At 48.5% G+C, this 14,512-nt stretch overlaps 6 protein-coding genes across 6 annotated transcripts; 2 read left to right on the forward strand and 4 right to left on the reverse strand.

Moving 5' to 3' along the window:
- Window positions 1–832: 832 nt before the first annotated feature.
- N7517_009750 (putative nicotinamide nucleotide transhydrogenase) lies at window positions 833–7,067 on the reverse strand (the record flags this gene model as incomplete). Its single annotated transcript, XM_056727473.1, has 15 exons — window positions 833–864; window positions 924–998; window positions 1,051–1,239; window positions 1,292–4,069; window positions 4,247–4,327; window positions 4,975–5,130; window positions 5,189–5,591; window positions 5,644–5,766; window positions 5,829–6,172; window positions 6,222–6,342; window positions 6,397–6,431; window positions 6,483–6,749; window positions 6,802–6,850; window positions 6,903–6,923; window positions 6,972–7,067. 15 exons carry the CDS (start codon window positions 7,065–7,067, stop codon window positions 833–835), a joined length of 4,770 nt encoding a protein of 1,589 aa, XP_056576045.1.
- Window positions 7,068–7,885: 818 nt separating this feature from the next.
- Window positions 7,886–8,335, forward strand: N7517_009751 (uncharacterized protein; the record flags this gene model as incomplete). The annotated part of the gene is made up of 1 exon (XM_056727474.1): window positions 7,886–8,335. The coding sequence occupies one exon, from the start codon at window positions 7,886–7,888 to the stop codon at window positions 8,333–8,335; it is 450 nt and encodes a 149-aa protein (XP_056576046.1).
- A 211-nt stretch (window positions 8,336–8,546) lies between these two features.
- Window positions 8,547–8,878, reverse strand: N7517_009752 (uncharacterized protein; the record flags this gene model as incomplete). The annotated part of the gene is made up of 2 exons (XM_056727475.1): window positions 8,547–8,712; window positions 8,814–8,878. The coding sequence occupies 2 exons, from the start codon at window positions 8,876–8,878 to the stop codon at window positions 8,547–8,549; spliced, it is 231 nt and encodes a 76-aa protein (XP_056576047.1).
- Window positions 8,879–10,377: 1,499 nt separating this feature from the next.
- N7517_009753 (Zn(II)2Cys6 transcription factor) lies at window positions 10,378–12,180 on the reverse strand (the record flags this gene model as incomplete). The annotated part of the gene is made up of 3 exons (XM_056727476.1): window positions 10,378–10,491; window positions 10,550–11,350; window positions 11,413–12,180. 3 exons carry the CDS (start codon window positions 12,178–12,180, stop codon window positions 10,378–10,380), a joined length of 1,683 nt encoding a protein of 560 aa, XP_056576048.1.
- Window positions 12,181–12,638: 458 nt separating this feature from the next.
- On the reverse strand, window positions 12,639–13,259 carry N7517_009754 (uncharacterized protein; the record flags this gene model as incomplete). Its single annotated transcript, XM_056727477.1, has 3 exons — window positions 12,639–12,662; window positions 12,709–12,895; window positions 13,015–13,259. 3 exons carry the CDS (start codon window positions 13,257–13,259, stop codon window positions 12,639–12,641), a joined length of 456 nt encoding a protein of 151 aa, XP_056576049.1.
- Window positions 13,260–13,502: 243 nt separating this feature from the next.
- N7517_009755 (uncharacterized protein) lies at window positions 13,503–14,433 on the forward strand (the record flags this gene model as incomplete). Its single annotated transcript, XM_056727478.1, has 4 exons — window positions 13,503–13,548; window positions 13,605–13,852; window positions 13,901–14,104; window positions 14,167–14,433. The coding sequence occupies 4 exons, from the start codon at window positions 13,503–13,505 to the stop codon at window positions 14,431–14,433; spliced, it is 765 nt and encodes a 254-aa protein (XP_056576050.1).
- Window positions 14,434–14,512: the final 79 nt, after the last annotated feature.

Raw genomic sequence — 14,512 nt, forward strand, 5'->3', positions numbered from 1 at the left:
GGCTATGGTTATGCGATTGGATCTGAATTACATAGCTATGGAGACATCTTTTAGTGACGCAGTTCCATATTTGTATTCATACACGAACCTATTTATCGGTTCCATTCACGCTTACTAGTAGGCATCCTATGTTTGGTCAACCGCGTATCCTCAACTTACATGCTCTGTAGACGGTCATCAATCTCCCTGGGAACGTACATGAAAATAAACATCCTAGTCTCCCATTACGGTAGAATGCAAGTGATATCATATGTTAGTGGAAAGTTAGATGTCTTGCTTAGCAAGGGGTACTCGATGAGTTCCTGCATAGACCCAGACAGGCTGGAATCGGGCTGGGCTTGCAGGTGAAATCCTTGTTACAGCGACAAGGGCGAATATTGTCAACTTCTCGGAGGATATGCTGTACTCCGTTCTCTGTATAATATAGAACAATATAGAGTACTATAGAGTGGAATGCGAAAATTTCGTTTGATCCACCCTGATCGATCGGGAGGTTGGTTGAGTGCCCACCATAGTCCACAACCGGCGTCACGGACTGTTAGTATCTCCGCTAGGGGTTCGCCCGGGGACTCCACTACGATGATCTTCATTAAATGCCGAATTGGGCATTTCCTGGGTCGGGAGTGCTTTTTTTTCTTTTTTAAAAGAGGATTGCAAGTGCGTTGAATAACTCGATCTACTGAAAAGTAGAAAGATAAAAGAGCAACTCATCCAGCAAGAGCTTGTAATAGAGCAATAAAGCAGCCTACTAGAGCATATGATTTCGCAGTAAACAAGTAGCAATTCAAACATAGCATGCAGTCGTAAAAGAACTATGTGTTCTAGCCGAAGCCTACTTCCGCGCCTCCAGGGCAGCTTTGATGGCTGTTGGAAATGAATTAGCACCATTTCCTTTTTTAGATATTCATGCAAGTGACACTTACCATCGCAAGAGGTCTTGGCATCGCCGAATAACATTCGAGTACCGGGCATAAAGAACATGGGGTTTGGAACATCCGCTGTGAAACATGTTAGATGAATTCATCAGGAATGACGGAGAAAGAATCATACCATATCCGCTAGACATCCCCCGCTTCATAACGATAACCTCCTTACTCTTCCATGCATGGAGGACAGGCATGCCGGAGATGGCCGAGTCTGGTTCCATAGCAATAGGGTTAACGGTATCATTGGCGCCAATGACGAGGGTGACATCTGTATCAGAGAAGTCATCGTTGATCTCTTCCATCTCTAAGACAACTGCATCGATTGTTAGCGAATGGATCATTAGTGCAAGATTATCAAGACTTACTATCATATGGAACGGACGCCTCTGCAAGTAGCACATTGCACTGACCGGGCATTCGGCCAGCAACAGGGTGAATAGCGAAGCGAACGTTGACACCACGGGCACGCAGCAGGGCGACAATCTCCGAAAGAGCATATTGGGCTTTGGCAACAGCCATACCATAGCCAACCACAATGATGACATTCTCAGCGCTGGATAGAGATTCTACAGTGTCATCGATGCTGGTTTGTGTGACCTCGCCCTCAATTTTCTTCTGGCTTTGCGCAGCCGGAGTCCCGATTCCACCGAATAGGACATTTGCTAGGGATCGGTTCATGTTGATGCACATAACGTATGAGAGAATGGAACCGCTGACACCGATCAGGGATCCGACACTGGTGAGAAGTGGATTGTCGAGCATCAGGCCTTCAGCCACGAGGGCAAATCCGGAATAAGCATTCAACACTGTGATGACGACGGGCATGTCGGCACCGCCGATGGCTGCTGTCGTGGTGTATCCCTTCAGGAAACTGAGGATCGTGCTTGCTCCTAGACAGGTAGCTGCGATTGCAGGACTTCCTGGCGCCATTGTGATAAACGCTCCCATGGTTGCAATGTTACTGCCCAATAGTGTCGAATTGATAAGGTGTCGGCCGGGCAGAATTGTCGGCTTGGAAGACATGCGCCCAGCCAGTTTCAGGAAAGCGACGATCGAACCGGTAAAGGTGATACCACCGATCAGAACACCCAAGTACGCTGTCGTCAGGTGCAGAGTTGTGATGTCACCAATATCGGCCATCACACTTCCAGCACTGGTCAGAACAGCAGCCAATCCTACTACCGAGTGGAGAGCAGCGACAGTTTGGGGAAGACCTGTTGGTGTGATGCGACGACCAATCAACCCTCCGACCAAGGCACCTGTTCCAGCAACAGCCGTGAACTGCGTCAGCGTCTCAGGGGAGAAGCCTACTGCAGCCAGTGAGGCCAGAATACCGGAGACTACTCCCAGGATACCGAAAATGTTGCCGCGTCGGGCAGTCAGCTGCGATGCCAGACTAGAGATTGAGCCCATGCACAGCATTGTGCTGACAAGATATCCAGCTTGGACCAAACCAGACATACCCGTGCTGGCAGCCGCAATGAAGCCACCACCAAACACCAAAGCTGGAACAGCGTACAGCCATGGGTACTCGGGAGGGTCGGTTGGACGCTTGAACATATCCAGCATGCGCTTTGTGACGACAAAGCCGCCGGAGATATTCACGAAAGCCAAAAGCACGGAGGCAGCACCGAAGTATTCTGGGATAGTAGTCGGCACATAGCCTCCTCCCATGATGAACAGTCCACCAATGCCGACCATGCCAGAGATGGCGTTAGTGACGCTCATGAGAGGTGAGTGGAGCGCAGGTGCTACACCCCACACAGCGCGATAGCCGACCAGACCAGCAAGTCCGAAGGTCATCATGTTGCCCATAAAGATTGGACCAGCTGCTTTGCCTAGGGCCAGCGTCGTACCCATTGCACCTGTGACCACTGCCACATCGCGTGTTGTCTTTTGCCAAGGCGTCAAAGCGACTTCTTCCTTTGCCGCGATAACTTGTGCCTCTGGCTTTGGGGTTGGAGGAGGAGCGGGTGGAGCAGCAGGGGGGATTATTTCACCATTTAGAGTCACGATAGAACCGCGCACAACTTCATCTTTGAAGTCAATCCCAAAGGACTTGTCCTGGGGAGCCATGGAGAGAAGATACTTGGTGATGTTGTTCGAGTACAGCGTTGAAGACTGGGTAGGTAGACGCGAAGGAAGATCGGTGTAGCCGATGATAGTAACATCCTTGTAGGTGCTTAATTCCCCGGGGACAGTAGCTTCGCAATTTCCACCTGCCTCAGCAGCAAGATCAACAATAACAGAGCCGGGTTTCATTGCAGCAATCATTTCCTTAGTAATGAGCTTCGGCGCAGGTCTGCCGGGGATCAGGGCTGTGGTGATAATGATATCAACCTCTTTAGCTTGCTCCATAAACAGTTTCATTTCAGCTTCGATAAATTCCTTGGACATTTCTTTGGCATATCCGCCTTGCCCAGAGCCATCTTCCTGGAAATCAACCTCGACGAACTCGGCACCTAAAGACTGGACTTGCTCGCGCACAGCAGGGCGGGTATCAAAGCCACGAACAATAGCACCCATGCGGCGGGCAGAGGCGATTGCGCTCAATCCAGCTACACCAGCACCAATAACGAGAACTTTACTCGGAGGAATCTTTCCCGCTGCAGTAACCTGACCAGTCAAGAAGCGACCAAAATGATTGGAAGCTTCCAGGACCGCCTTGTAACCTGCAATATTGGCCATGGAGCTAAGGGCATCGAAAGTCTGCGCACGAGAGATTCGCGGAATGCGATCCATCGCAAAGGAGGTCACACCACGAGCCGCGAGTGCCTCGACGAGGGGCTTGTTCTGGAGGGGATAGATGAAAGATATAACGGTCGAGCCTTTGCGTAAAGCCTGGATTTCATTGAATGATCCCTCCGCCTGTAGACTGCGGACCTTCAACACAATATCACTCTGAGACCAGACTGCATCCCGGTCGACCATTGTCGCGCCAGCCTTTTCGTAGGCATTGTCCAGTAGCTGAGCACGCTCGCCTGCACCGTGTTCGATGAGCACGCGGGAAACTCCCTTTTTCAACAAAAGGGCGACATTCTGCGGGGTGATTGCCACACGGCGTTCACCAGGGAAAATTTCCAGAGGGACTCCAACGGTCAAAGCTGAGTAGGGTGTGGTAGACACGGGCTCGGGGGAGGTGACTCAGACGAGGTTGTAGCGGTTCGTTTGGAAATGGAGAGCCATCGCGGCTGGCAAACGGATGGGCGTTTATTTTGCGATGTGAAAGATGTAACTTGCCGAATTTGCGAGGCTAATTAGAGGAAAGTAGTTAGAAATCAGCTCAAGTTGGGCCTCCAACGCGATTTGGAGAAGCTTACCCGAGGTCACCGGGAGGAAAGTTTTCCCCGCGCGAGCAATGGACGCCCCAAAACACGGTCGTAGGGCTGACCGCAGGGATACTGGAGCACTCATAGCGAGTGATCCTGCAAGCTGCACGTTATGTCGGATCTTTCTTTTCTCATGGAATGCCTATTGGGCCCAGGAAGGGGTAGATGGACCGGGGTACCGCATCCAGTCCAGACTGAAAGGTAGATACAATGCTAGAGCTTTCAAAACAAAAGGCTCAAAAGACTGAAGAGCAACAGCACAAAGAAAGAAAGAAGAGGAAGGAGGGGAAATTGAAGTTGAGTCAAAGCACCGATTCTCGGCAGAACATGTCCAAGCAAAGAGGGGAAGCGGCTACTCCTACCTTGCGATGAAACCCCTCCGGTTATTTACTGTCTATATGTAGATTGTTTGAATGTTTAGATGTTTAGATGTTTGGATTTCCTATTACTATAGCCTATAGTCTATACATAGTACATAGCTTCCCCCGCAATAATAAACGCGGGAGATAAGCCCTGGATTCTCCACATTGCACAACTTGTACTTATGCGGCCTTGTATATTTTGATAGTCCTTTTTGATAGTAATTCATATTAGCTAGAAATAGCTAGAATATGTAATATTCTAACCCCGAAAGCGATCTACTGCAATCTATACCCAGAACCAGGAACCGGTAGCTACATTTCGCATCCATCCACATCATTGACGAGTGCTCGACTCACCATGGTCAGAATAGCCAACTTCTTCCACGGTCTCAGTAGCACCCTTGCTATCAATGAAGTGAGTGATGCGTTCCCGAGGAAGCCAGGCGCTCTCAGGCATCATGAAGTAGGAGATCAATGCCAAGATGGTGACTCCAGCCATGATAATCGGGGCATCTATCCAGAGGGTTAGCGAGACAGAAACAGATGAGAAACAAGAAAAAGAACAACGTACAGTTCAAGTTCTCGCCAGTGACTGGGAACACGTAGGGCGAGAACAGGACAGCGACAACCCAGCCATTCCAGAAGACACCAATAAACTGGAACGGCTTACTCCAGCGGCCGAGACTCCACTGCGGCTTCGGGAACCGCTTTGGAGTGCATAACAGTCGACCCAAACAGATCAGACCGTAAGCAGCGGCGCTGGGGACACCGGCTGCCGAGACGAGAGAAGTAAAAGCCGTAGCGGATGGAAGAAGGGTGCAAGTGACCAGGGCAGCGACAGCCCAGACAACAATAACTGCGTTCCGTGGCTGGCCATTGTTTACACGAGAAACCCAACCCGAGAAGGGGAGGACACCATCACGGGCGACGGCAAAGACAAGACGAGAGGCGGCGATGATAGCAATTGCGGTATTCTGGGAAACAAAGTCAGTTATGAGATATTCATGCAAACAGATAATAGCTCACCAGCCATAAAGCGAAAATGCAAATGATGTTCATGAAGATATGGGCGCGTTTGCCCAGAACAACAGCGTAAAGGGGCACAAATGGCTGGGGCGAGCCGAAGCTCATGAGTGTGTCGGTATCGGGCTAAAGAAAAACTAGGTCAGAAAGTCGAGATTTGGGATTCACAGAGACCAAATGAAACGAACCGCGCAGAACAAAAAGAGAATGATCGTAGCCAAACCACCGAACCCACTGGCAACAGTACTCCAGAAGATACCGCGAGCAGCAGTGATAGAGGCATTCTTGGTTTCTTCCGCAACATGACCTGAGGCATCGAATCCAATCAGAATACCAGCGGTAGCAAGGTATGAAAGACACCAGTTCCAGCCAGCCGGGGCTCCGGTACCGTTGTACGTGGTCATAAAGGCCTCGTGGGTGGTACGGAATCCCCAGGTTTGAGCGGTGCCAATGGGCAGCCAGATAAGGTTCAGGACGAAGTCGAGCATCACGATTGCGGAGGACCACCAGAAGACATATCTGAAGTATCGGGCTAAAATGCTGTCAGACATAGTAACTCAAGGTTGGACAATTGTACATACGAGGCAAAAAGTTCAACAGGGCGGCTAGAGCAAGCAAAACCTCAGTGCAGATCCACTGGACTGCGCGGAATTTGACACTGCTTGTGTCTGAGGGGAAGTCGAGGTTGAATACAGTTATTTCCTACAAGAGATATATTAGTCCAAATCCCCGAGGAATCAAGAAAAAGAGACATACCGAAAGCATATAGTTCGTCGCAGCCTGGGTGTTGCCTATAATCAAATTAACACCATACCAGCCTTTGGGGTAGATATGGAACATACTTGCACAGAAGGTTGTCCACGCCGTTGTACTCCACCAAGCGACGACAAAGCCAAGGAGCCGGCCAAATCTAGGCCCACCGGCTTCGGCGGCCCACAAATATATTGACCCGGCAGATGGAGAAGCCGAACAAACTTCAGCAATGACAGCAGCAGTGATGAAGGTGAACACCATGGTTACTAGGTAACTAGTCCAATAGGCTAGGTTTCCACCGGCGGCGATACCAGTACTGAAAGTGACGCGAACACCACCAACGAAGTAAAGAGCAGCTAGACAAGAGTCAGGATGCGCCTATAAAATGACGAACAGCGAAAAACATACCGAATGTGGTTGCAAAATTCTCGAACAAATTGTAAGTCCGATGAAGAACCTGTTTGGTGAGTCAGTTGCCGATCGATCTTAATCTATATGGTTCAACATACCGGCTTATAGCCCAATGTCCGCTAAAACATTATGTTAGTTTGTTTAAAAAAGACCCTGATTGCACTTACCAATAAGGCGGCATCATCCTGGTCCTTGCGCTCCGCTTGATTACCACCTTCATTGTTGAGGAGGTCGGCGGGACCGGCAGGGTCGGTAGAGGCCATATCTGGGTCTGACATAGAAAGAAGGAACCCAAATGTCTGTCGTTCTGTTTACCTGGATGTTATTTGAGAGATCAGAAATTTCCAAGGTCAAGGTTTTTGGGGTAGACTTTCTAAGGTTAGTCCCGCAGTCAAAACGTTGTTCCACCAAGACCCCACAGCTCTTACGGCGCTTAAGTGGATTTAATGACTGTGACTATGATTCATGATTTATATTACTATATACGTTATAAGTAATTATTAGTTCAATTTTGGTATTTTCCCTGTTAAAAAATGAATTAAGTTTCGGAGAAGTGTCGGAAAAGTCCCGAAAAATAGTCCGTATATATGTCGGAGCTGTCTGATCCGTGTAAACTTTATATTTTATATACTACAGATGAGAGTACAAGTTATCCGATGAGTTGCTATAAAATCTCCTATATAACAACAAAATGTGCTTCTGTTACATTAGAAACCTGATTTTGATGTTTTTGCACGTGGCAGCGTCATTGGCTCTGGGAGGAGCTCCTCTTGGACTAAGACTAAATTAGCAATAGCTTGCCCTAAATGTTGCCATCAACTTGATCCTGTTTATATAGAAACAAGTGTTGTATATTATTATGTGATATTTCTCCTTAAGCCCAGTAATTGACACCCTTGACACTTTTGATTTTTATATGTGAACATACTATATACCATGTTAGGTTGCTGCACAGATGGCTGTCCTGCCAGATGATACGGAATGAAAATCGATGTGGCATCTCAGCTCTCACCCAAGACATAAGAGGAAGACTGCATTATCGCTTTTTGGCAGTTATTCTTTATATTTAAAACAAATCCCAATGTCGTCTCCCAACGAATCTCGAAGACCGATGACATCAAACCATCCCAACGAACAACACAGCCTATCAACGCATGAGAGTGAAATAAAAGCTCAAACCTCACAGACTACCGACGATACTATCCACTTTAAGCCGTCAATATATGTTTCAGTACTCGTATTTCTCTATACTGGATGCATGGTTGCGTCGTGGTCAATCATATGCAGCTCGAGTCGACATCCTGTTGTACAACCCCCCGAAGCTTCCCACGACAACACGCAGCTTGAGCCAGATAAGCTACCGATAGACGCCCAAAACCTTATCAAGAGCATTAACCGCTGGAACCGCACAGCTCGCGTCCTTCGGACCATTAGCAGCGTGTTCACACTGCCTTTGGCATCAGCCGTTTGCTCTTCGCGGCTGTTGGCCACACACAGGCCCAAAGATATCGTACCGGACGTCTCACTCTAAGACAAACTCTGACTCTTGCCAACTGAGGATGGTCCAGCCCCAACACCATTCTGTCTCTCTTGAAACATCCCAAACAATTCAGCACTCCGTTGTTATGGATGGCAATGGCCCTTCATGTACTTGGCGTGTGAAGTCGTGAAATCCTCTTCGTAAATTGCAACTAATTAAATATCCCAGGAGGTATCATCCCCCTACAACAGTTACTTGCGAATCACGTTACCGGCACAGTCATATTACCCCAGACCGAGCTATACATAATCCACGACATTCTCTCGCTGACACACACCCATTCACTATCTGACAGTGACTCTGGTGTCGCGGTAACATTGTTACGATCAACATTAACCACTGCGCTGGGCGAAGGCTCCTCGGAGTATCTGTGGAAAGGAAAGGTTCATGTAGCCGTCGTATAAAACCCATCCACCAAACCAAGTCGATCTTCAGATGTCAGCGAGCGATTGTCAACTCTCAGTCTTACACAACCTTGAATGTCGTCCTTGACCTTTTCACGGCTTCGGTCCCGGCGGCAACCACCACAGGCATGTTGCATGCAAAAATTCGCACCTCGGAGAATTCCACTTTGATATGGGACGCTATCGAGCTGGTTCAGTTCCCTGGCTGCGCGGATGGTAATGTGTTCTTTCGTACCTATATGGCATCGGATACCCTGGAAAACTATTATCGTCTTACTGTATGCATGCCGGGGAATCTCAGTTTGACGCCGTTTAAACACACGCGAGCCCGTCAAGACATCAACGAAAGTCTTTTTGTATCCACTGAATACAATAGGGAACAAGGCAACGGTAACGGCAATGGCAATGCAGTTTATAAATTAACGCTCTCCGCGTCAATTATCTAACAAGAGGAACGGACACCAGTTTGGTCCGCTGTTATCCAGCAACCCATTAGGAAATTGCGAATATCCGCGATGCGATGGACAGCAAGATTCTCAATATATTCCATTTATCTTGCCTCTCTCTCACTGAAAGTCCAGAAAAAACGTCACAGCAACACACCCGAATTATGGATACGACCAGGACGGAAACTGGTCCTTGGATCTGGTCCCAAGCAAAGGTCCCCTCGCCCTTTGACTTTGGCATTATTTGGAAAAGAGTCTTTTATCAACAACAGGGCTTATACTGCAACGGGATTGCCGCATAGGACCGTTGCGGTGGACCGCGTTTGCTACCAATATACCCTGCTGGCTTTGATCATGGGCGAGACTCAACAGGACTGCTCAAGTAACAGAATCAATAGGAACAGACTCGCTACCTGGGTAATATACTTTTCAAATCCGGATTATACAATCCCCGCCCTCAGTCAGGCGGCTTTGCTCGCTGATCACGCTGTCTTGCTTTCGGCTCCAGGCTGGGAGACTCTAAAGATATGTGACAGGGAAGGTGTGGGTTTTACACGGTTTAATGTGTCAACCCCGTCGATGATCGTGCTCTGGATTCTCTTGCGGTTTATCTTTTTGCTCTTATCTTTTTTTGCTGTTTGGATGCCATGAGTGTTCCTTGGACTGAATCACTCGCCAGCCACGCTGTGGTGATGATCACTGCTGCATTGTGCGACAAACCTCACATTTCTGTCGATGAGCAGATGGTCTCGAAGATGGAATTAATGGATATACTTCAAGGGTATGTGGGTGATGTAGAGCCTGATGCCCCTGTCGGAAGACTTGCTGTGGGAGCTGATGCCCTGTTAAGATGGAAAAGGAAGTATTGGAAGGGTAAGGGGTTGTCACTATAGATATAGGCAGGAGAAGGGACTGGGATGATATGGCATGAGTGAAGAGTTATGACCTATGACGATCTGATCTATATACGTTGCTTCATATAAACGTTGCGATGCAGGAAAGCTATCAGACCAAGTCCGTAGCTATGAAAGACTCAATTTGAAGTCATGGGGTATCAAAAAAAAGCAAGGCAATATAAGTATGATGATGATGTCACATGGGAATTGGCGCCGTAGAGAGAGGAGGGATGGTAAGAAGCGTAGGAGAGTGAAGCTTGGAGATATCGACTCGACCCAACTTCCCATTAGGGAAGAAGGATATTGGTCTGAACTTCCTCCAAGGTCTGAATCCAACCTCCAGGAAAGGAGCGTCGCTTGAGCCAGACCCCTTCTAGGATCTCGAGTGCTTTGTCGACGTTCTAAATTGTGAGATATTAGCATTCAGACTGGCCTTGAGGAACTTCGTTTGCAACATACCCTGAAACCAAACCGCTTCAACTCTTCCATAGTTTGGCGAACGTATTTTTGCTCACACTCACTCCGACTCTCCTGCCCAGCAATGAAAAGCGGCCACAGAACAGCCAATTGGCCGACATCTTTTGACAGTTTGAAAACCAGCAGAAGAATCCGACTGACAAGGATGCCCATATATGTCCAATCAGTGATCCAACCGACACGCCCAGCTCCAGCAACCTGAAGCAGATGAACGAATGTTGCCTTCTCATATGCTTCAATGCACCCCGCATACTCAAGAACGTCAGGATACGGATACTGAGCAAGGCTCTCGTCATCCAGATCGGCGAGCAGCTGTAGACAAGGCGGGGCCATGGCACGCCATACAACTAGCTGGTTGAAGATGTCTTTATACATCGCGTCTGACTGATCGCTTGTCATCCACGTTTTCTTGTCCGATGCAAACGTACTGATAGAAGCTTGCACTTCCATCAGGCTTGACCATGCCTGTCGCAGCTCGCCCAGACGCGGGTTTTCGGGGATCGTCGACAATAAACTCGGCGTCCCAAGATTGTATTCCCACCCTCCACCCATGGTCTTCCAGTAATCACCTTCGACCACCGTACCGCCGGGAGTTGCGCATGCACCCGCCACATCGAGATAGGAGAGTAGGGAGACGAGGAATGGACGGAGCGGGTGGTTCGTCTCGGCGATGCGTTGTACTTCACGTGCCGAGTCTCCGGGTTGCGGATAGAAGAGGAGGTTGTAGATTTCACGAGCTCCTTTGAGATGTACTGCCCAGTTGTGGTGTTGGGAATCCATCATCTGCATGGATTTAAATTAATTCATCATGACTGGCAGGTCTGCAACACAAGTGGAAAACGAACCTCAAATAAGGAAAGTAACAAGCACGTCGCGAAATCCGTTAATCCAAGTTGCTGGCTGGGATCTGAGTATCGCGCGCGGAAGCCCTTCACCACCACACCGTATTTGCCCATTGCCTGCTGGAAATGCCTATTTCGCTGCGACCCCACTGATGTATTCGCTAGATGTAATGCGCCCAATGCCTGCATTGCATTGGCCATTGTTGGAGACGACCGGGCGAAGTCCGGGAAATGTGTGCGGTAGGGATTGGCATTGTGGGCGGTGTTGTAGATGATCAGCAAGGTTGATACCTGATCGACGAAATGAGTGAGATAACGTTCTTCAACGCGCTGGATCGATTTCGCGATACTGATCGACGTCATAGGATCCTGGAAACGGAACGTGGTTTTTGGTTGTGGTAGCGTTGTAGGGGCGCTCATAGCCCTGCAGAGTTGCTTGTTGTCAACATCTTCCATCTCCCCTGCTGGGGAGACTGCAGAAGCGTCGCTTGACTCTGGGCTGGAGGTTGTCCGTCTTTTCGTCGGCGGTGAATCGGTCGGTGTCTGAGAAGGCCCGTAGACCTTGAAGGTCATCCGCCCTTGAGCGCCATCGCATTCGCGTCCAAGGCGGACGCAATTGTTACAGACGGGAGATGCCTCATCGCAACGAACATGGCGGCTGCGACAGGTGGAACACCCTGTAAATCCTCGGTGATGCCATCGGCGGACTCGTTTTCGTTCGGGTTGTGTATCTGACGTGTCCGACAACGGTGCACCCGTGCGTATCTCCATCGGGCGCGAGACTCGGAGATAAAATAGTGAGACATGGACACTTGGAAAGCTCGTCACTTAATCATAGTGGATGTTATAAGGAAAAGAATATCCAAGGCTTTGGATTTGGAGGGGCGCTAACGGCAAAACGCATCTGCTCTTGGCCAATAGCTTCTGGTCTTGGTCATTTTTTTCATATTAAAATTGTTCTCAACAATTGAGTCAAAAAAACACTTTTGCACTATGTATCGGGAGTTTGACGCTTAAAAGCTCTTAGCTCGACTCTAGCGTTAACGGTCCACGCGTAGGGGCTGAATATAGTGTGTTTCTTCAAGTTTGCTATTGGAGGAATAGCAATATCATGTTTTTTAATTAACAATTCTCGAAGGATTCATTCTAGCCCTAACCTAAACCAACATATGACAACCAGCTTCCCTCTTGGGAACTGACCCCCGACGTTGTGGTGGGGGCCATTTATGTTAACTCTGATTATAGGCATCAAACTGGAGGATTAGCTTTAGATCGAATGAACCTACTAAGTTCACTTACAATGCACTCTTCAAAAGGCACGCTGGAGTTCAGAATGGCCCCCATAGCCGCCCGGGCAATGGTTACTGGCACCCCAATATCCACCGCCTGCTGCTCTGCCTGCTTGAGGACGGCCTCATTGCGCGAGGGAACATTCACAGAAGCGCGTGTGGATTTGAACCTAGTGGCCTCACGGACATACGCTGCTCTATATGAGTTAAGATGTTAATGTCAATGTAACTAAACCTATTTGTTGATGTTGGGCCCGATTTTTTTCATGGAACATCCCGGGCAAATCAGAGAGGGTACGGAACACGGAGTACAAACCGCCGATTTAGGAGATCGAGTATTTCATCATCAATATCATCGAGCGCGGTGCGGATCTCGTCTAAAGAATCACAGCACATAGTTGTGCCATTTAATGAAAAATGGACACTCGGAGTACCCCATGGCACAGGGCGATGATCCGCTGAAGGTGCCGAGATCACATTAGAACCATAGCAGGCATTACTGACATTGGTTGTTGAATCCGCAATAGCAGGAAGAAACAGACTAAAGAGAAGGAAAAGCATGATAAGTAAGAGAATAATTTTCCAAGTTGATTTTTTTTTTCTCTTGATTGCCTACTGTAAGGGGGTTAGTTGATCATCGGGGAATGCCCGTAGGTGGGGACTATACAAGATGTTTCCCTGCCCTCCAGTATACATGCGGGGAAGCGGATTTCACTCCGAATTACCCCTCGGTTTGGACATTTAAAGGGACTTATTCTTTTCTAGTATTCTAACTATTCTACTCACTTACTCTCGAACTCCAAGATGTCTCAAGGTTCAAGACTACAAGGCAAGGTTGCCATCGTCACCGGTAAGTTATTCCAAAACCCATTCCGTTATGGATGCTAATACCCCTCTTATGCTTAGGCGGAGGTGCTGGATTTGGTGCAGCTATCGCTCGACGATTCGGCGAAGAGGGTGCTAAAGTGATCGTTACCGATATCAACGTTGAAGGCGGCGAGAAAGTCGCCGCGCAGAATCCATCAAATCTTATCTTCCAGCGTCAAGATGTCACACAGGAATCAGACTGGAATATGGTCTTGGATCTGGCATTCTCCAAGTTTGGGCGACTGGATATATTAGTGAACAATGCGGGCACTACTTATCGCAACAAGGTAAGCTTCATCTATTCCAAGGTGTGAGACATCGCTAATTTCTATCAGCCGACGGCAGAGGTTACAGAGGAGGAGTGGGAGCGCGTGTTCAAGGTTAACGTGAAGAGCATTTATCTCGCTACAAAGGCCCTGATGCCGCGTTTCATCGAACAGGGCCAGGGTGGCTCGGTGATCAACATCTCCTCCACCGGAGCGAGTCGACCCCGACCTGGATTGGTCTGGTATAATGCCACTAAGGGGGCAGTTACTAATGTGAGTGCTATATATTGGAAGGTCTGGATGAAAAATGGATTGCTAACAATTCATCTATATAGGCCACCAAAGGTCTCGCCGCGGAGTACGGTCCCCACAATATCCGATTCAACACTGTCGCTCCTCTTCTTTCTGGTACTGGACTGTTCTCCATGTTCACTGGTATCGAAGATACCCCCGAGAACCGAGAGAAGTTTATCGGAAATGTGCCACTGGGCCGCCTTACCGATGTGGATGATATCGCCAACATGTGCCTTTACCTGGCTAGTGACGAGGCTCGTTTCATCAACGGCACTGAGATGGTGGTGGATGGTGGAAAGTGTGTTTAGATATTCAAAGAATAAGAGTCGACTTTTAATTTCCCGATTTACCCCGCAGAAACGTGGGGTAGAGTAAACGCCATAGCTC

This window comes from Penicillium concentricum (genome assembly GCF_028827145.1).
Source record: "Penicillium concentricum strain IBT 3081 chromosome Unknown utg000004l_segment0_segment0, whole genome shotgun sequence".
NCBI lineage: Eukaryota > Fungi > Ascomycota > Eurotiomycetes > Eurotiales > Aspergillaceae > Penicillium > Penicillium concentricum.